The sequence below is a fragment of the Delphinapterus leucas genome, chromosome 10 (assembly GCF_059928025.1).
Source record: "Delphinapterus leucas isolate spDelLeu-1000000601 "Yukka" chromosome 10, BTC_Dleu_Yukka2, whole genome shotgun sequence".
NCBI lineage: Eukaryota > Metazoa > Chordata > Mammalia > Artiodactyla > Monodontidae > Delphinapterus > Delphinapterus leucas.
In genome coordinates, this window is record NC_143138.1 from 42,590,420 (window position 1) to 42,612,559 (window position 22,140).

The window sequence follows — 22,140 nt, forward strand, 5'->3', positions numbered from 1 at the left end:
CACACGCAGTTTGTCTTCCACCTTTCCACTTCCTGCTCTCCTCCAAGCCCGGACACACTCGGGCGGTGGGGTAGGGTCTGCATTGCGGGCTGCCGATGGGAATTATCTCCCTGGAGCTGAGTCCATCCGCTCCCTGGGGGTGGTACCACCCCGGCTTTCACCCAGCCGCCCCCCGCCCCCGCGCATTCCTGAGCCCGGGACGCACGGGGGATGGGAGCTGAATGCCGCTCCGTGAGCCCAGCCCCTGCCCAGGTGAGCGCTGCCGCCCTCCGGGCTCTGCTCGCCCGGCCAGGATGTCGTGACTTGTAGTTGCTGGTAGCCCTGAGGGCGGACAGGAAAGAAAGGCTTTCTATTTTGCTGGCCGAGGGTTGGAGGTCTGAGTTAGACAGGTTCCGGGGCGCTGGCTGGCTGCGCGGGCTTCGGTACGACCCAGCTTGGAACCTGTTGCAGCCCGTCCTCACACCGCCCTCGCTGGCTCGGCACCTGGGCCCGGGCGGCGCGGCCCGGGCGGGACCGAGCTGCCCTCAGCGCCTGACGCGCAGGTGACTCCTCACCTCCGCTTCCTGGGACGCAAACCCTTGGCGCGGGCGCGGCTGCGCGCGGCTCGGGACGCTCCCGGCGGTAAGTGGGGTCCCGGCTCCCCTCCCCTCCCTCCCTCCTCTCCCCGGCGGGCGGGGGGCGACAGGGGCGGGGACCACGGCCACCCCGGGGCCGGCCAGGAGGAGGGCGCGAACCTCCCCGGGCAGCGCGCGCGGGATCGGACAGTTGCCGGCGGGCAGAGTTGTCTCTTGCTTTTATCTGCTTTTCTTTCGTTAGCGTGTGTGTAAGAGTGAGTTGGAAAGTTTGAAAAGTTCAGTCTCAGGCGAGCTGGGTTCGGGTGCCCGAGGGACAGGCCCCGTTCGCGGTGTACTTTGGATCATTTTCCTCTTGGCTCTGGGGTCGGCGGTGGGGAGAGTCCTGGAGGCCTCCTTGGGAGGAGGGCTGCTGGATGGAGGAGGGGAGCTTGGGAAAAGGTGGGGACCGCGGCTGCACAGGGCGTGGGTGTCCTTTAGACCCCGCGTGGGGAACAGAACTCAAAAGGGAAAATAAAAGTTTACCTTGACACACTCTCCTATTTGTGTCCGATCCCGCTTCTGCTCTCACATTAATCCAGACTTGTGCTTTTCAAATTTTAGTTCCCCTGAGCCTGGATCTGTGACCTTGATTAGCTCGCCCGGTCATTCTGGCTCCTATCAGATTTTGAGAACCACTGCTCCAGGGTGGTGGTGGCCTTAAAAGGAGAGGGGATTGCTCCTGGAAAGTCACATGGAGACTTGAGGTCTGTTCTTTGTGTCGTGTTGGGAGAATTATTACCTATATGGCGGGCGGGCAGTGAAGAGGAAGATAATGTATGTACGTTAGTAGTTGGAATCACGGGTGTGTGAAGAGACAGTGGTGATTTATAGGGAAGAGACTGGAGATTTGGGAACACAGGACCGCATGGAGACTGTGCCCCTAGGAATGTGCTTATAAATTATAGCGTCTCAGCCCCAGCAGTGGAGATAAGAGCTAAGGAGGCCAGGACACTAGGAAAGAGTGGTGCTAGTAGCCAGCAGTCAAGGCCAGATGCTGATGTCCAGCAGCTCCTTTCCAGATTCCCACTTGATAGACATAATGCTAGGTTACCAGCAGGCACCTCCCCTCTTTCCCTTTCTCATCCCAAACACAGGCAGAAGCCCCAGGGAAATCCATGACTGAGGCTGAATCAGTCCTGACAAGAAATACGAAAGGGAGCAGGGATGAAAGGGACTCAGAAGAGGAAGCTGGTCTTTTCAGTTTTGCAAAATAACAAAAGAACAAGAGTGGCATGGATCCGGATGGGGTGGGGGTGAAGCGGGTCTTGGTTTTGTTTGATTTCTCCCTGTCTTCCTGCAGTTCCTAGCATGATAGAGGCCCCCACTCCATCCAGTCCAAATTTCACCCCTTGCTTTTGAGTTTACGGCACACGTCGTGTACATACCTGTGTAGAATGCTGGCGGCACCCTGCAGAGCCTGCCTGAGGGGCTGGGTGGATCCTGCCTTTCAAGCTGGCACGTTTTAGACCCCAGATGCTCAGAATGTAATGTGGGAAGCATCACCCATTGAACAACTGCTGAAAGGTGTTGCGTACATGGAGACATACCACACCTCTTGCTCAGTGATGTTTTTTGTGGTTACTCTCTGGAGATTGTTACTTTAACTGTAACTGACTAAACTTTTGGGGGATGGTTATTCTTTCTAGTACATCCCCTCCTGCTAGCAGACCCCTTACAGTTTATGGTGGAGCTTTTCTTGGCCATGACTTACTGACCAGAAACAACTCACCTCCTTGCTTCCGGTTCCATTACATTATACACCTGTGAGTTTCCAAGATGTAACAGGGCCCTGTGAATCTTGCAGTGAAATTATGATTCCAGTAAATCAGGTCTCTTCTGTAATGTAAATCTGGTTGGAGGAGACCTTTTGAAAAGGCCCCACTCTTAGCTTAATTTAACTAATTATTTGTAAATTTACAAGTTGCCCTTGTTTAGCTAGTTAGGTAAGTTCATGTGTCTCCCTCTGTAACTTGCCGAGTATGTGTGTCCCAGGGATGTTTCACAATTTCACAGCGTCTGTTAAACACAGTGTTAAAAATGTCCTTTTGATCACTTAATTATATCTAATCTGGAAGTGAAGTGTATTTTAGAACTTTGTTGGTGAGTTTATCATTTGAAAATCAGAATACACTCCGCAACCCCCAGAACCTTGGAAACAGAATTCTAAATGATGGATTTTAGGGGTTCCATGGGTTAAATTTTATACAAATAGCACCTAAGCTCCATCAAGAATTAAATCCACCAACTACCAATTTCTCTGAGAAAATTTTCTGGAGCCTTCAGATGACTCTTCCTTCCTCCTGAGGTGGGCCAGTGGGCTTTGGCACTGTTTGCGGTACCTATCCCAGCCCACAAGGTAGAGTCGGGAACCCACGGGGGTTGGCATTGCCAATCATGGGAGATGAGTACTGTGGGCAGCTGACACAGGACGGGGGGGTGGGGGGGGATGGTGAGCTCCAGTAGAAAGGGTATGTGTGGAGGTGAACTTGAATGGGAGTAAGTTGGCTTCCATTTGGGAAGGAGGGTTTTTAAGGAGTCAGGATGCTAGCATGCGTAGGAGGTAGGGGTGGGGGATCAGGGAGGTAAAAGATGTTTTGAGCAGCTGTGATGCTCTGAGGAAGATGAGCCTGGGTTGGAGTGATGATACCAATATAAGGAATATTCACTCGTTGGACACATCTACATTGCAAAGTGTTTGAGTCACATGATCATGGCTTCTATGCGGAACTTTTCCTCGGGGGATATCTAATTACTACCCAGTTTGTATATTGTTTTATTTTCACACTGTCCTTTGGAGTGAGCCCAGATGCCCCCTAGAGGCACGTGCCATTTATCCTTTGAGCTGTGTGTCAAATAATTTGTAGACTCTGCTCATCCTTGGGGAAGGTAAGGTGGTGGTAGTGGTCAGCCTCTTGCGTACTGGCATAGGGTCTGGTGTAACCTCCATGCGCATGTATATAAATGACAGCCAGTAGGCAGTGGCCTACTTTAAAGAGTTTATACAAAAGCTGTGCAGTCATGATGTGTAAAGGTTATAACTTTGTGCTCTTGTGCCCTGTCTATTCATTCAACATATATATATTGACAGTTATGCACCAAGCAATGTGCTCTACTCCAGGAATGTAAGGGTAACAAGATCCTGTTCTTGGATCTCAGGAAGCTCACAGTTAGGAACCTGATAAGTACAAACAGATATTAATGATCAGGTCCCTTCACTCAGTATTTCCTTCATACTGTGAAGATCTCAGCAGCTATTGTATATGTTCATTAATCATTTGTGAAATTGAACCTTAGCAGACCTGAGTTAGTGGTGATTTTGGACGGAGTATTTAAATTCTCTCAACCTCTCAAGTTTTTCACTGGTGTGAAAGGGCTTGGATACATGATCACTGGTGTATCCCATTGTGCTCCGAAATTCTCTGTGACTGCTTTTAATTGACGGTACCATAAAATAGTGTTAACTAAGGTCTCCCCAAGGTATCACTGGAATCTCATTATTTCCACTTCTATTGTCCGACTTTCATTTCAAAGGGTTTTAGTTCTCTGTTTATTATCACGTTGCTTCTCAGATTGTATAAGCATTACTCACTTGGGGAAGAAAAGGCAGTTTTCAGAGTACTAAAAAGCGGCATCTTCCACCTCAATGGCTGTAATAGCGTCGCTCACCATGGGATGTCTGTCTGGGCTGTCTTTTATATACATGCAGAAGCAATGATGGCTTCACTTCTAAACAGTGTGTTGCTCCAAATACTCAGTATCATCTGACTCATTCAATAGCTGTTTCCTGATGTTTTTTAAAAAATGTATTTTTCTCAAATAAACGTAACTCCTGAATTATTGGTTTGAGAAAAGTGAAAAAAAGGTAAGGTGTTTTTAGAGTAAGGAACTGTTGACGGTGTTTGCCAATGATTTCAGGGTTTTTTTGCAGTCTCAACCGTTCCTTTGCTTTCCAGTCTTACTGTCCATTTAACCTTTTTGGTCTCTCTTTGTCCCTTCTCGTTCCTTCTCTTCCTTTTCTTTCTTTTCCTCAGTCGTCTCTTTCTTTCTTTGCTCCACCATCTCATCCTTTCTCTCGTCTTCTTTTGCTACCTCACCTGTCATCTTTTCTCTGTCCAGCCCTCCCATTCCCTACTTCTGTTTGTCTGTTTCTCCATTTGTTCCCCTATTTATTTATTTATCTTTCTTCATTTCCATCTGTCATCTCCATCAGTACAGGTCTCTACTTTGGTACATTATATGTTTCTAAAAATCCGTAAAATCAAATTGTATTAAAAAAAAAAACACATTACAAGAGAAGTTTTATTCTCTGACAGCCAAACTATAAATAAAATTGCCAGTTACACTTTAATGTTAAATACAATATTTAACAATACATTTCTAGGGCTTTCCTGGTGGCGCAGTGGTTGGGAGTCCGCCTGCCGATGGAGTCCGCCTGCCGATGCAGGGGACACGGGTTCGTGCCCCGGTCCGGGAAGATCCCACATGCCGCAGAGCGGCTGGGCCCGTGATCTATGGCCGCTGAGCCTGCGCGTCCGGAGCCTGTGCTCCTCAACGGGAGAGGCCACAACAGTGAGAGGCGCGCGTACTGCAAAAAACAAAACAAAACAACAACAACAAAAAAATACATTTCTAGCATCTTATGCATTTGAAAATTTATTTTCCTTCCTAATGGAACAGGTGTATAATGACCATCTGTTTAAAACTAAAGATTTGCCTCATTTGGCATATCCAATCATTTCCATCTTTGCCTTGATTATATTCCATTTATCAGATAAGCATTTTATCACTACCATGGAGACTTTCATTTATCTATTTTTCAAAAACGTATAAGTTCAAGTTGGAATAAAATATTCAAATAAGAGTGCAAATAAGACAGTAAAAAGAGGGTAACAATGTTTTGAAACTGCATATTGACATGCTGACAGCCTTACTGGGCAGTAAATTGAAACGTTTCTTAGTTGATGGATTAAAGACTGGATTTATCACAGAAGAGTTACTTTGAGTGTCAGTGTCTAATGCAGAAAAAGTCACAGGTCAAAAGGACTAAGTAAGGGACCACTTAAACATATAATTGAATCTTTCTTTTAAAAAAAATCTCAATAGAAAAATGATACTAAAGAAAATTGAAATGATAGCCTATGTCTACAATTTCCATGTCTGTTAATGTGAGGCAAAAAACATCAGCCTCTAAACACTGAGAGTAACGTGAAAAGTGCTTTATTACAAAAGCATTTGTTTGTGCAATTGGCCAGTTCTAGTACACTCGCATCTAAAGGTATTCCCCGAGAAATCAGTCACATCTGGTACATCCTCAAAGCCTTAATTCAGAGCGCTGTTATTAAGACAGTGTCTTCAAACTATATTAAATCCCGTGTTTTGTTTATAGAGTAGACTTACTCCCAGTTAGCAGGTTGCATCTTGTATGTAGAAGAGTTAGGACAAGAAACCTAAAGGGAAAAGAGCATAAAATCTATTCAAGGCCATTGGATCCCAAATATGATTCCCCAGAAATTTGGGACAGGAGCCCTAGATCATCCTTAGTAGGTGTGTGCACAGTAAGTGACTTGATAAAATCATTAATGATTTGAGTTAAAGAAACAAATTGTTACTTTTGATTTTAATATCACAGCATAGTAATACCATTATCTGGGGGAGACCCTCAATAGTTGTTTATTTTGTATACATGTATTCACATGTATACATACATGTGAATGACTTTCTTGATTTGTACAGAGGATGGTTACAACTGAAGCACAGAGAAGATAGCTTTTGATAATGTAACCAGTGATAACACACCTTCAGAGCAGTGCCAGGGTCTTTCCACTTGAAAATGTACATTGCTGTAGGGATTGCTTGTCATTACAGTTTTCCGGGTTAGAACCACGGTCAGAGGGATTAAAGCACAGTTACGAAGAGAGATCACAGGGAACTCAGGTTACTGTTTCCCTGAAATCCACAAGACCTAGAATCCATTATACAAATCCAGCAGCATTTTACACATTTAAAAAATGTGTTTCTTTATTTAGACCTGATTAACTAATTTCTACGTGTGCAATTGTTTTATAAACAAGTGAGAGGAGCCAATGAAGAAGCTTATGGGCTAGTTTTCCAATCACATGTTTTTAGGGGGAATTTCTGGGAGAAAATAAAAGAAGATCACTTTATTTCAACTGTGATATAGCTAGCTAAGCACATCCGGTGGTGTGTTTTGGGGTGTCTGTGAGCTTATTATGATTTTAGGCAGCCTCTCTGCTATTGGATGGGGCTGTGTTCCTGTCTTGCTAGTTGTTTGGCATAGGGTGTCTAGCACTGTAGCTTGCTGGTCTTTGAGTGGAGCTGGGTCTTAGTGTTGAGACAGAGATCTCTGAGAGAGCTTTGGCCGTTTGATATTACGTGGGACCGGGAGGTCTCTGCTGGACCAGTGTCCTGAACTCGGCTCTCCCACCTCAGAGGCTCAGGCCTGACACCCAGCTGGAGCACCAAGACCCTGTCAGCCACAGGGCTCTAGCTTCTTCCTAAAGTGGACGCATTCTCGTAAATATTTCAAGGTATCTAGAAGAAAGTGCTAATCTTGTACTACTAAGCCCGTGGATCTCAGCAGCCTCAGCACACACCTTTTTTTCTTTCCTGATGAAAAGTACAGAGCTTTTGCCTTTTCACCCAAAGGAAGCATTTTACATCCTCTCTCTGGCGTTTCCGAATTGCCATCTTCACTCCTCTTGCTTTGGGGTTGTTATTAAGTAAAATAAGGGTCACTTGAGCACAAGCCCTGTGACACCCCAGTTGGTCTGATAACCCAGACGGCCACCAAGTGACTCGCACAAGTTTTATGTACCTTTAGAATGGAGAGATTTACATACTGCTCGAAACCATAATCTGGCTTTGTAACAGGATAATTTATTGGACAATCAGAAGCCTCACATTGCTGTGTTTTATCACGCTGTTAAAAAAAAAATGTGGACTTTTAAACTTCTCCAGGCTGCTCTGGAATATATCGTCGATGCCAGTTTCACCTTAATGATATACCAAACGTCTGTAATCATAATTCATTTAAACAGAGAATGAATCATTCCTTCCTGCTGAAATAAATCCATTAAATAATATAACTGACATTAATAACAGAGGTGAAATGAGTCATGCTTTACAGCTAATTTGTATCACTATTTCCGTTGAAAAACACAAGACTTTAAACTTTAAAATTAAAGATGATATAAACAGATGGAGAGATATACCATGTTCTGGGATTGGAAGAATCAACATTGTGAAAATGACTACACTACACAAAGCAATCGACAGATTCAATGCAATCCCTATCAAACTACCAATGGCATTTTTTCACAGAACTAGAACAAAAAATTTCACAATTTGTATGGAAACACAAAAGATCCTCAATAGCCAAAGCAATCTTGAGAAAGAAAAATGGAGCTGGAGGAATCGGGCTCCCTGACTTCAGACCATACTACAAAGCTACAGTAGTCAAGACAATAGGGTACTGGCACAAAAACAGAAATATAGATCAATGGAACAGGATAGAAAGCCCAGAGATAATCCCACACACATGTGGTCACCTTATCTTTGATAGAGGAGGCAAGAATATGCAATGGAGAAAAGACAGCCTCTTCAATAAGTGGTGCTGGGAAATCAGGACAGCTACATGTAAAAGAATGAAATTAGAGCACTCCCTAACACCATACACAAAAATAAACCCGAAATGGATTAAAGCCCTAAATGTAAGGCCAGACACTATAAAACTCTTAGAGGAAAACATAGGAAGAACACTCTTTGACATATCACAGCAATATCCTTTTTGACCCACCTCCCAGACAAATGGAAATGAAAACAAAAATAAACAAATGGGACCTAATGAAACTTCAAAGCTTTTGCACAGCAAAGGAAACCGTAAACAAGACGAAAAGACAACCCTCAGAATGGGAGAAAATATTTGCAAACAAAGCAACTGACAAAGGATTAATCTCCAAAATATACAAGCAGCTCATGAAGCTCAATATCAAGAAAACAGAAACCCAATCCAAAAATGGGCAGAAGACCTAAATAGACATTTCTCCAAAGAAGATAACAGATTGCCAATAAACACATGAAAGGATGCTCAACATCACTAATCATTAGAGAAATGCAAATTAAAACTACAATGATCTATCACCTCACACTGGTCAGAATGGCCATGATCAAAAAATCTACAAAGAGGACTTCCCTGGTGGCACAGTGGTTGAGAGTCTGCCTGCCGATGCAGGGGACATGGGTTCGTGCCCTTGTCTGGGAAGATCCCACATGCCGCGGAGCGGCTGGGCCTGTGAGCCATGGCCGCTGAGCCTGCACGTCCAGAGCCTGTGCTCCGCAACGGGAAAGGCCACAACAGTGAGAGGCCCGCGTTCTGCAAAAAACAAAACAAAACAACAACAAAAAAAGCACAATACATTTCTAGCATCTTATGCATTTGAAAATTTGTTCTTTTCCTTCCTAATGGAACAGGTGTATAAAAAATATCTACAAAGAATAAATGCTGGAGAAGGTGTGGAGAAAAGGGAACCCTCTTGCACTGTTGGTGGGAATGTAAATTGATACAGCCACTATGGAGAACAGTATGGAGGTTCCTTAAAAAACTAAAACTAGAACTACCATATGACCCAGCAATCCGACTACTGGGCATATACCCTGAGAAAACCATAGTTCAAAAAGAGACATGTACCACAATGTTCACTGCAGCACTATTTACAATAGCCAGGACATGGAAGCAATCTAAGTGTCCATCCATAGGTGAATGGATGAAGAAGATGTGGCATATATATATACAATGGAATATTACTCAGCCATAAAAAGAAACAAAACTGAGTTATTTGTAGTGAGGTCGATGGGCCTAGAGTCTGTCATATAGAGTGAAGTAAGTCAGAAAGAGGAAAACAAATACTGTATGCTAACACATATATATAGAATCTAAAAAAAAAAAAGAAATGGTTCTGATGAACCTATGGGCAGGAATGGAATAAAGACACAGATGTAGAGAATGGACTTGAGGACACGGGGAGGGGAAAGGGTAAGCTGGGACGAAGTGAGAGAGTCACATTGACATATACACACTACCAAGTGTAAAATAGATAGCTAGTGGGAAGCAGCTGCATAGCACAGGGAGATCAGCTCGGTGCTTTGTGACCACCTAGAGGGGTGGCATAGGGAGGGTGGGAATGAGACACAAGAGGGAGGGGATATGGGGATATATGTATATATATAGATGATTCACTTTGTTATACAGCAGAAACTAACACACCATTGTAAAGCAATTATACTCTAGTAAAGATGTTAAATGAACAGAAACCGTTTTCAGAATGACTTCAACATAATTAAACATTTCCAAATACAAATTTTTGTTAGAATCCCCAAGTGACACTTGATAACATCTCCATTCTCCTGACAAAGTGCTCATTTAAAATAAGTGTTTGTGTTTTTTGATAGAGATATCTGGATTTATCTAATGACTTACAGCAGTCACTGGGTTTCTAATTATTTTCTTAGAAGTGCTTTACAAATGGGTAATATTTTGTATTGTCAAAAAATTAACCTCTAGTTAATATAAACAAGTAGTTGCTTCTATCTTTAAAAGTTCTGCATGGGTATTATTGCTTTATAAAAAAATTTATATTTTGGCAATTTTTGACCTATCATACTTTAATCAACTCTCATTCTCTTACTTTGAATTATTAAGGCAGTATGTGATTAGCTTATTATTTAACAATTATGTCCATCCTGAGCATTAATGAGTGTACTAAACAGAGAGTCTCCTCTATCCCAGAGCTCCTAGTCTAGCGAAGGAGGTATAGTGAATAAGGCCTTTAATTGATGCATCAGATGTGATAACAGGTGCCACGAGTGCTGTGGCACTCCTTGCCCTGGATCTGGCCCTGACCCCTGAGAGTTGGGGATGACACTGTGCATCTCTGAGCTACTTAGTAAGACCTCGTTAACCACATGGAGTTATTTTAATTTTACTTTTTTCTTTGTGGTCCCTGTGACCATAGCTTTATTTTCTGGACATTTTGTACTTTTTCATGTGTTGCTTTGTAATAATTATTAGACTGCAGAGTCTAATAATTATTATATGCAGAGTTTTAAATTACCTCTTAGAGTCAACTTAGCACATGACTGAAAAAAAGAGGAGGACATTCTAAAGTCAAAAATAACTGTTGGGATACTTCTTTTATCAACTTTCTTTTTCCCCAGTGCCAACAATACATATTCATTGATACACATCTGGCAAATACAGAAACGTGTAAAGAAGTTTTAAAACATCACCCATAGAACCACCACTCTAAGACAAGCACTCTCATTTTTATGTGTGTGTTTCCTTTTGGTTTTGGATGAATTTTCTTTAGTTATAATTTTGCTCTTATGTAGTTTGGTAGCCTGCTTCTTGTCCATATAGCATCATAACAGAAGCATTTTTGTCTGCTATTAAAACTACTAGAGACACCTTCTGACTTTCTTGGGTTTTTTGTTCATTTGTTTTGCATTTGTGTATAATGTTGTTTATTTAACTTCAAAAGAATGAAGCTAAACTGTGAAGGCTGACTCTGGAGAATCCAGGACAGGGCATAGTAGGCAGGTCTTTGTTACACCTAAGAAACGCTTTGCTAACCACTTCCTTGCTTCCAAACAAAGTTCGTGAGTTTGTGGGTACCCCAGGTCTCTTCAGAAGGCCAAATAAACATCATCTTAAAATTTTAAAGCAAAGGGTCCCCCAGGAAGCCTATTTGTGACACATTATAAGACTCTATCCAAAAATATGTCCTCTGTGTGATTACATACAGAGAGAGGGTTCTCAGTAAGAAAGAGAAAAATAGAGCCTTATTACTAAATAAAACTCCTTCCTATATGACTACCTCACCATTTTTAGCAGTTTTTATGGCTGATATAGAGTAAAGCTTTAATCTCATTTAGTCTTTATAGAAACCCTTTGCTATCAGTACTGTTATTTTACCCATTTTCCTGGTGAGGAACACGAGGTTTGGAGCCCTGAAATAATGAAGACCTAGGTCTTAACAACCAGTATGTGGCAGAGCAGAAGTCAAATCCTGGGCCATCTTTCCCACTCTGGGTCACTGAGCCAACTTGTGATTTGTCATTTGCCTTTAAAATAATTCTGCTTCACCATTTCTTGTAACTAAAGACTACCATAATATGCCCTATCTTTGTGTTCTCTTTGGACTAAACATTCCAAATATTCAACTATTCTTTATGACATAATCTGCTCCCAAACCCTCCTCCATCCTATACTTGTATAGCTAGTTTTAAATGTAAATTCAAACTTTAAAATTTATTTTATTGAGTTTAATCCTATCCAGTTGATTTATTAAATTTAAATTAATTTATATTTCACTACTTAAGATCATTTTGAATTCATTTTGAATATTGATTCTGGCATCTAATATATATGCTACTGTTCAATTCCGTAAACTGTATCAATGTTTTTCTATTTATTGGTCCAAATGGTTGTTACACACATTGATCAGGATCAGGCGGAGATGGATCGTTTTGGCACAAGTTACAACCCATCAGGATGACCTTGTTTCATCCATTGGAGCTTCTGGTGTACTAATATCATAATAAAACACAGTTCAGGAACAGGTTAGATATTGGTCAAAAAGTAATTTTACTCTCATTTCTCTTGCATTTTAAGCCATGCATAGAGTAATCCTCTGCAGTTTGACTATTAAGTATATGTTCTCTCAGTAAAGTGTTTATTCTTTTTCCTACAAATTTCTTTACAGGAATTACTCAATAAATCCTTCCAAATGGTAGTGAAGGATTATGTTTTAATGTCATTAACATAAATTGGTGGCCTTTATTTTCTTACATTTGAACTATAGTTTAGACTGGGGGTGCAAATATATTGAAGAGCACCCAATATAAACAAACCCTGCAATTATTTTGATGTGAAAGTGATCATCATTCTATCCCCAATTAAAAGAGATTAAGGAAACTAATAAATGATTAGATATTGAGCAAATGGAATTCTCATTTGGGATTTATAAAATGAGTTGGAGCTGCTTAGTTTTGAGCTTTTCATGAGTCTGATAAGATGGGTGATTCTGTAGGTGACCCACGTATGGAGACATCTACACCCACACTCTGATTGCGTGTGCCACGCAGGCATGTATTCCTTGGCCTGCTCTGTGGAAGCCTGTGACCTGTGCTCTTGGATACTGGACCATTTTGTTTTAAGTGTCATTATGAAGCCAGCTTAGAATCTCCTAATACATTTGGATGCCAAAATTAGATATCAGATTGTCCTTGGCAGCTTCAGTATTATAGTGAATTTTTAATTTAACAGTAACTTCTTTAATGTTTTAATTGTCATCTTAAATTTCTGATAATCAAAGTCAAACTTATCTTGGCAGGTACAAATTTGAACGAAGAAGAGATATATGATTTTGAACAGTGGTCCACCATAGATTATGATTTTATAAGACAGGGATGTTCTGAAACAATCCTTTATAAAACATGTTCTCATCTTCTGTAAGTAGACATATATATATATATATATATTTTTTTTTTTTTTTTGCGGTACGCGGGCCTCTCACTGTTGTGGCCTCTCCCGTTGCGGAGCACAGGCTCCGGACGCGCAGGCTCAGCGGCCATGGCTCACGGGCCCAGCCGCTCTGCGGCATGTGGGATTTTCCCGGACCAGGGCACGAACCCGTGTCCCCTGCATCGGCAGGCGGACACTCAACCACTGCGCCGCCAGGGAAGCCCTGTAAGTAGACATTTTGATACACATCATAGAGTCAGTTCTCACCCCCCAAAAAAAGAGTGATATGAGACATTTTTTCCTCAATATTTGAAAGACTATAAAATGTCCCTTAGTGAAATTTGCCTAACATTGAAGTTATGTCAGAGAACTGGCTTTATAATACCACATAAACTAGAAAAACACTTGAAATTACTTGTGGAGGGTAAATTAATTTTTTATTAAGTTCCTTTATTTTACATTCTTTAAGGTTTACAAATAAAGACAATCCTATGTGTGTTTATATTAGCTTCCTTGTATTACTATAACTACCACAAATTTTGTCCTGAAACAATAGAGTTTATTCTCTCACAGTTCTAGAGGCTAATACTCTGAAATCAAGGTTTCCTCAGAACCTCATTTTCTTAGAAGGCTCTAGGGGTTAGTCTGTCCATGGCTTTCTCTTAGCTCTGGTGTTGCCAGAAATCCTTAGCATTCCAATCTCTTATTCTGTCCTCATTTGGAGTTCTCCCTGTGTATTTGTCTATGTCCTGTATCTTACAAAGAAGACCCTATTTCCAAATAAGATCACATTCACTGGTACTGAGGGTTAGGACTTAAACATATTTTGTTGGAGGACACAATTGAATGCATAACAGCATTCAATAGTTGAATAGGAACGGCCTAAGATGGAAGTTGGGAAAAGGACCTCAAAGACACTGGCAACTCTGATCTGTTTGGTATTTTTCGGTCAAAGTCCTGATTTGGGGCCAGCTGCTTGCACATGAAATAATCATAACCTCAGACTATCTGTCATTTAAGAAGCTTGTAATTTCTCCTTGGAGCATTTTTCCACTGACCTCTTATTTCAGAAGTCTTTTCAATGAGTTTTCTTAGATCAGAAACCATAAACAAATGGAGACTAGGTTTGGCTGTTTGCTTAATACTGCAGTTGACAAAACAGTGCATAACATTATTAACGGGATGACAGAAAACACTACCTTTTTTTGAATCCTAAAAGACTCTTGTGAACAAACGATTTTTGTATCTTTATAGTGTTTATACTCTAACAGATTGTTAAAACGTAAAATACGAATAGTAGTTTAATAATAATTATGATAAAAGCTAAATATTTTAAGGGTATTACCTCATTTATTCCTTAGAATGACCTAATGCCACTAACATGTACCTGAGTAGGACCCTATGGGGGCTTCCTGGGACAGACCCCATTATCTTCTCCTTTAGCTCCTCTCTGAAGTACCCCCCAAAAATAGCATCTCATATTTCCTGAGTTTTTCAGATGTTAAAAACCACGACCAAATAGAAGAAATTAACTACTTGATGACCATGACCACATAGTCCCTAGACCTATTGGAGCCTAAGGATTGATATTGTTAACCCTTGTGACACCACCTTAGTACCTCACCATCAACCAATCAGAGAACTGTGCCTCAGATGACCACATTCCCTGAGATGTCCCTCCCTCACCTGGCCTTTACAAATGCTTTGCTGGAACCCTGTGGGGACCTCGGGGTTTTTGAGCGTGAGCCACCCAAGCCGCCAGTTCTCCTTGCTGGGCCCTGCAATAAGCCTTTCCCTGCTCCAAACTCTGATGTTTCAGTTTGATTGGCCTCACTGGGGGTCAGGAACATGAACTTGCATTCGGTAACGAACACACACTGAGGCTTGTGGACATAGGTCACTTGTCCAAGAGCTTCGCAATAAGTAAGTCCTCTACATATGAACGAGTTCTGTTCCGAGAGTGTATTCCTCAGTCCAATTTGTTCGTTAAGTCCAACAAAGTTAGCCTAGGTACCCAGCTAACACAATCAGAGGGCAAGCTGCAATTTCACTCATGCCTGATGTTGACGGAACCCACGTTTGCATCTTCGACACAACTTGAAGGTTCGTTATGTAGGGGACTTACTGTAATTTGGGAAGCAGGCTTTGAACCTGGTGGTGTGAGCCTGCACACAAGCTCTCACCCTCCCAGCTATGTGTTGTTTTTGTTTTTGCTTTCTATTCAAGGCAGATGAAATTGCTCATCAGTATAATTTGTTTTGAGGCAATTGTAGATTCACATGAAGTTGAGAGAAATAATAATACAGAGGAATTCGTTGTTATCTTTTACCCAGTTTCCCTCAGTGGTTGCATCTTGCAAAAACAGTCATTCTGTATCACACCCAGTATATTGATGTGGATATTGTCAAGATCCAGAAAGTTTCCATCACCACAAAAATGCCCCTTGTTGCCCTTTTATAGCCACATCCACCCCTTCTTTATCCCCTGGCATTCACTAATCTGATCATTTTTATAACTTTGTCATTTCAAGACTGTTTTATAAATGAAATCATGCAGTGTGGAATCTTTGGGAGTTGGCTTTTTTCACCCAGCATAATTCTCGTGAGGTTCATCCGGGTTGCTGCAGGCATCAGAAGTTAGTTTATTGTATAGCTGACTAATGTTCCGTGGTCTGAGGGTACCACAGTTTGTATAATATTCACCTGCAAAGGACATTTGAGCTGTTTCCAGTTTAGAGCTATTATTAATAAAGCTGCTATGAACATTCATGTACAAGTTTGTTTTTTTGCGGTACGCGGGCCTCTCACCGCCGCGGCCTCTCCCATTGCGGAGCACAAGCTCGGGACGCGCAGGCCCAGCGGCCATGGCCCACGGGCCCAGCCGCTCTGCGGCACGCAGGACCCTCCCGGACCGGGGCACGAACCCGTGTCCCCTGCATGGGCAGGTGGACTCTCAACCACTGCGCCACCAGGGAAGCCCCATGTACAAGTTTTTGTGTGAAGATAAGTTTTCATTTCTCTGGGATCAACCCCAGGCGTGCAATTTTTGCCTCGTGTGTTAGTTGTGTATTTATATGCAGTTTTATAAATGAACCTGCCAAACTGTTTTTCAGAGTGGCGCATGCACTGAAATCTATTCTTTTATACCTTGTTTATAGCTTTTGTGTTTACAGATTTAACATTTGGAATTTTTACTTCCCTCAAGTCACACTAAAGGTTTGATATCAAATGCAGTGTGTAGTGGTTTGGGGCCTGGAGTTGAATCCTGTATTTTCCAAGGCTCTTTTTCTGGACTGAGTCACTTAAATAGCAGCCGAGCCTAGCACTCTGCTCAGCTTTCATATCATGGCAAGATTTTATTTTTCTCTACTTATTAACTCTATCCTGTATGTTGAAAGAATATACTTTCTAGGAGTTTTTAATGGTTATGAATTAAATAATGCTTTTTGTATGTTTAAAGGTACACCCAATTCATTTTATCCTCAATTATAGCCCTTCCAATATTTAATAATTGAACTCTTGAAAGTATTATATTAAGTCTATAACTAAATACTGGTGCTATTTTATTGCAGTAGCTGTTTATGTAGGTGCCATTACCTTGCTCTCTTCCATTAAAATTTGTTTTTAGATGGCTCCTTTATAAGTATCCCTTGTAAACGCCTCTTGCAATAAATGGATATCTCTAGACATTGAAAGATAGCCTCTCTCCAGCAGGACAAATCAAGTGTATTTATTTCTTAACCCCTATAAATCATATCTCAGCTTCAGTGCTTATGGCTGTTGTATTTTTCCTTTGGTGTGTTTTTCTGCATCATTTCTGGCTTTGCTATTTGATTAGTCCTGTAGTGTTTTGCTTTTTTCTCATTTTCAATTGTTTTTTCCTTCATAATTAACTTTCCACTTTATCCTCCTAGTTTTATTTTACTTTCCTAATCCCTCCAATCTTTATGATATCTCAGCTTACACATAGTTCAACAATAAATTTTTTAAAGTTGCAGAGTATATATATGCATAGGTAAAGCTAAGAAATGAATATAGTTTTTTAAAGCACTTTATGCATTTTAATTTCCAGATAAGTCATAGGCAGTTAACATCATAAGTTATAGGAATTCAAAAGTTAAGTTTTAAAAGTTTAAAAATGAGTGCTCAAAAAACTTGGGATTGTTATGAACAATCAGAAGTTACCTACTGTTTTTAACAATTACAGATAATCTGTGTGATTTTCATGTCATCACTGGATATTTGTCCCTTCATGGACTGGAATTATCAAGTGAGAACCACACCTCACTAAACCTTAGGGAACTATACTTTCATCAAATGTATTGATCTTCTCAAGAAAATAAAAACCTTATTTCTTTGTTAGAAATGAGTGTTATGTGCCAAAGAGAACTGTAATGAACACCAAAAAGTCATCAATTAGTAGTATGATATCATGCATAGGAAGTGCGCAACTTGATGAAGAGTTCTCAGCCTTGGCACTGTTGACATTTTGGACCAGAGAATTCCTTACCATGGGTGGCTGTCCTGTGCATCCCTGGCCCCTACACACTGAATGCCAGTAGCACCCTCCCCACAAATCCTTATAATCAAAAACATTTCCAGACATTGTTCTTGTTTGGGATGGGGGTGGGGTCAAATCTCCCCGGTTGAGAACCACTGGACTCAAATAAAATGTCATTCGAAAGAAGATGGCACCTTATACAAGATTGAGACATTTATGAAAGTTTCCTCATTGGCTTCCTGGTGCATGTCAATAGATTAAGTTAAATGTAACTAGGCAATAAAAGAAACAAATTTTACTTCTTCATACCGTATCTCTCACATGAGTAGACAGCTTGGTATTTGTTCCTCCTTCTGCCCATGGAGGAGTGAGAGTGTGTTACCCAAAGCTCCACCATAATACCATGTGGGGCAGGAAGACGGTATTGCCCAGAACTCAGATGCCACATTGCACAGCTTGATGGTCTTGGGACCCAGGGACAGGTTCAGTCTCCTTGGCCTGGATCAAGTTATGGCTCAAGCTGAGGACCCTCCAGGAGACTGAAAGGGACATGTTCTGTTTTTATTTTTGTATCAGATTTACTCTTTAGGCTTTTGTTACTGCTAGATTTTCTCTGTAAAAACTCTGAGCCTAGGGATGGACATAGGCTTATCTGCGCTAAAATAGTAACATAAGGTACCCTGTATCTTCCTCACCCCTCATCTCTGCCTTCCTATATGCTGGATCTTTTTCTGATCTTTTCTCCCCCAGCAGAACTTACGACCCTATTTATTGTCCATTCCTTCACGACTCCTGTCTATGAGTAGTGACTCTTGTTACATATTTTCAGGTAAGGAGTTAATAAATGGTAATGGCTTCCTGGGTTACCCTCCCAAATCAGATTTAATTTTTGGTAAACCTGAGACCAAAAAGTCTGAGTGAAGTGGAAAATTGTAAACTAGGGCACGGCCACTAACAAAGATGTTTTTGGTCAAATAAGCCCTTTTGTGCTTGTAGCACATCATAGGGTTGTACTTTGTTTGAATCCGCACAATGAAGATCCTGACTTCAAAAGCCTGGAAAGTCCCTTATTTGATTGAGATAAGGTCCAGTCCAGTATCTCATGCAGGGAATTATGGAACAGATAACATTTTGTGGGCATGAGGGATGGGGCATGAGCTCAGATAGAAAGATTTTAATTCCTATGAGAAATCTGAATTGTCTTTGATGTCCTGAATTTTTTTATCACCTGTATGTTGTCAAGCCATCAAATTTCAGGAGTTCATGCTTTGAACCATCACTTGAATATTCTTGTCACGTCCTCACTGAGAGTTTGAACTCTGAAAGACTCTCCTAGCTACTTGTCTCTCCTCCACTCCCCTGATGCTGCCAGACTAATTGTTTTAAACACAAGTTTTGCTGAATCACAAGTCTCCAGTGGCCCTCCACACCTGGCTCCATTTTGTCTATTCAACTTAATCTCCTACCCCTAATACAAGGATCCTAATTTCCAGCAGACCAAGGTTTTTTTTTTGTTTTTTAATTAACTCCTGAATGTACCAAGCACATACCTGTTCTGTGCTTTTCTTATGTTTTACATTTTTATGTGGGATGAAAATATTCCTTCTTTCCACCTGATGATATTCTTACTCATTGCCTCAGGTTCACCTGAAGCCCACCTCCTGTGCAAGGCTATCCATAACTCTTTTATTCCATATTGATCGCTACTTGCTTTTATTCTGAAAGCGTTGACTACAGACAGTACTCATTTTGCCCCTTAGCAATATATGTCTTTGTTCAAAGTGGTAACAAACAGTTTTGTGTGTACATTTTGCCTCTTCATCTAATTAACAAGTCCCTGGAAAACAAGTGTTCTGGGCTTTTTATATTCCATCAGGATATATGAACAACAAGTAATCAGTAAGATTTATATAAATGGCTGGCCAGGCATTGGTTTTCTTCTAATTCTATTTTAAAATATTTTAAAACCAAAAAGAAACTGATCACACCATGTGTAATCCCAGATTAAAGTTAAGAAGGATGGACTTTCTGGATATCAGAAAAGGAAGGTGTATTTCCTTAGATGAGAAACTAAGGTTAGAGGTAACTTGGAAAAGGAGTATCAGCTAGCAGTCTGTGAATGGGATTCTGTTTAGCTTCTTTGTGATAGATATGTGAATTATGGTATTATTATTGCCACTTTGGATATGAAATGTATGTCATATTGAGCTACTGGTACTCATTTTTATGAGTAAATGTAAAAATAACAGTTGACATGGATTATGAAACATTTGATTACAGAATTCTAACTGATCTTGATTTCCTTCTTTTTAAATACCCAGATACCTCTCATCCCTGCACGAATGGGCATTTGAAAGTGCCATTGTCAAAGGTTTGCAAGCATGGAGAACTCATCAATGCTTTCCTCCTTGAATGACGAATGTAAATTAGACAATTACATTGAACCTCACTACAAGGAATGGTATCGAGTAGCTGTGGACACACTGATTGAACAGGGGTTAGATGCGTACCAAGAATTTCTTGCCAAGGAACGAGTGTCAGACTTTCTAGCCGAGGAAGAAATTAATTATATTTTGAAAAATGTTCAAAAAGTGGCACAAAGCACAGCATATGGTACTGATAATTCCTGCGATGATACCTCATCTTCAGGGACTTACTGGCCTGTTGAGTCTGATGTGGAAGCTCCAAATCTTGACTTGGGCTGGCCGTATGTGATGCCTGGACTCTTAAGGGTTACCCAAATTGACCTCCTCTTTCATCCACCAAGAGCACAACTACTTACAATTAAGGAAACCATTCGGAAGATGATAAAAGAAGCAAGAAAGGTAATATTTCTATTTATAAATGAAAAATTTGAAATGTGGAAAATCACCAGAGTAGTATAACAGACATATATGTTAATAAAAGAGTCTCTATATGTATAGACCATGCCTATTTCAGGAAATATGTATATGGATACGTAGAAAGGTTGTAACTTCCCATACCTTGTAAATATCTGAGAGAGTGGTGTTGGGTTCCTGCTACAGGTGGAGATTTCCTTCTCTTCATCACGTACATGAGAGATCTTCACCCATGAAGGCTGAGGTGTATGGACCGGAAAAGAGATGATTTGATGTATTCATAGCCTAAATCACTTACATTTTCCTTAATCTCTGAAAGGAAATATGTGGTTGGCAAATCTGGTGAATTTTTCTTTGTTCTTAACAGGACTGAGCCCTAATTCTTGCTCTGGATATAGTTTATCCTATTAAATAAAGCATAGATTTTCTTATTTATTTCCTAAGTTGTGTGAAAACAGTGAAAAATCAGGCTTGATAATGTAAAATTCTAAAGTAAAGTCCTGAGGTGCTCAGCATTTTAGGGCCTCTGTACTCTCTCTTAAATATTTATATTGGTTTATAAATCTCAGAAATTCTATTTTAGAGCTCAGATAAAACTGTAGAAATGTTCTTTTAATCAATCTAATAAAGCTTCTTGGGAGTTTTCTATGTACTCACCACCATGATGGATGCTTTGGAAACTACAACAAAATTTCCCAGGCTGTTTGTTGAGTTTTAAAATATGTGAACAAAAAGTTATGATTGTCAACTACGAAGTGTCTATTTCTTAGTTATGGATACTATACAGTATAGAAATTTAGACCTAAAAGGGGCCTTGGGATGCACACATACACGGCATTGCTTTCTTTCATGTCAACAAGACACAGAGATGCTTGGGAAAGCATGCTTTTATGAAGTACAGACATATTAGACCCTTGAAACCCACAGGGACATGGTAGTTTAGAAGACAGGCAACTAAGAGCCTCCCGTTCACATTAGGAAGACACAGTGTTCCAAGGCTACTGTCAAACTCAGGCTTTGCAAAAGTAAGGTGATTTTTTTTTTTCCCCTGGACCTTTTAAACTCAAATAACCTGACCTTGTAACCATATTAACTCCTTTAGCAGGGTTACATCAAGGGAGCACTAATCTATTCCAGTTGTTAAACATTAGCTATGGAATCAGGTACACGGTAGGTGTCCAAACTTTCATTGAATGAATTGAACTGTCAGTTCAATTTTCTGAATTGAACCATGAGGATTTTTAAAACTGGACTATCCTGTGCTCTGAGAACAAAGTATACAATTGTATTTTGTGAAACAACAGAAGTCAAGAAAATATATGCGTCCTTGTAAAGGTAAAACAACAAATATCAAGTACGAACATTTGTGAATTTCTGCTTGGGGAGACAATATGTTTTTGAACTACAGTGTTAACTGAAAATTGAAAAATACATCAGTGAAGCTTAATATTTGTTATTATGGCAAACTTAGTAGTTATGAGTTCATTAGCCTGTACCACAGCTAATCTCCTATGGGGCATTGCATTTCTGTGGCACAAAATGAAATTCAGGAGCTAGCATGAGTCCTTGGGCTAGCACTTACTGGAAACTGAACATTAGTCATGACCATCTGATGTAGTTTTCTTTCTAATGTGGCAGCTATTTA

The 22,140-nt window shown here is 40.7% G+C and overlaps 1 protein-coding gene across 1 annotated transcript in view; it reads left to right on the top strand.

The window, feature by feature from the left end:
* The first annotated feature begins 370 nt into the window (after positions 1–370).
* SACK1B (scaffolding CK1 anchoring protein B) overlaps positions 371–22,140 on the top strand; it is an 88,670-nt gene continuing 66,900 nt past the window's right edge. The window contains exons 1-2 of the mRNA XM_022581441.3: positions 371–621; positions 19,977–20,480. Of these exons, the coding sequence (XP_022437149.2) occupies positions 20,037–20,480 (444 nt within the window). The 5' untranslated portion in view covers positions 371–621; positions 19,977–20,036. The remainder of the gene's footprint in view (positions 622–19,976; positions 20,481–22,140) is intronic.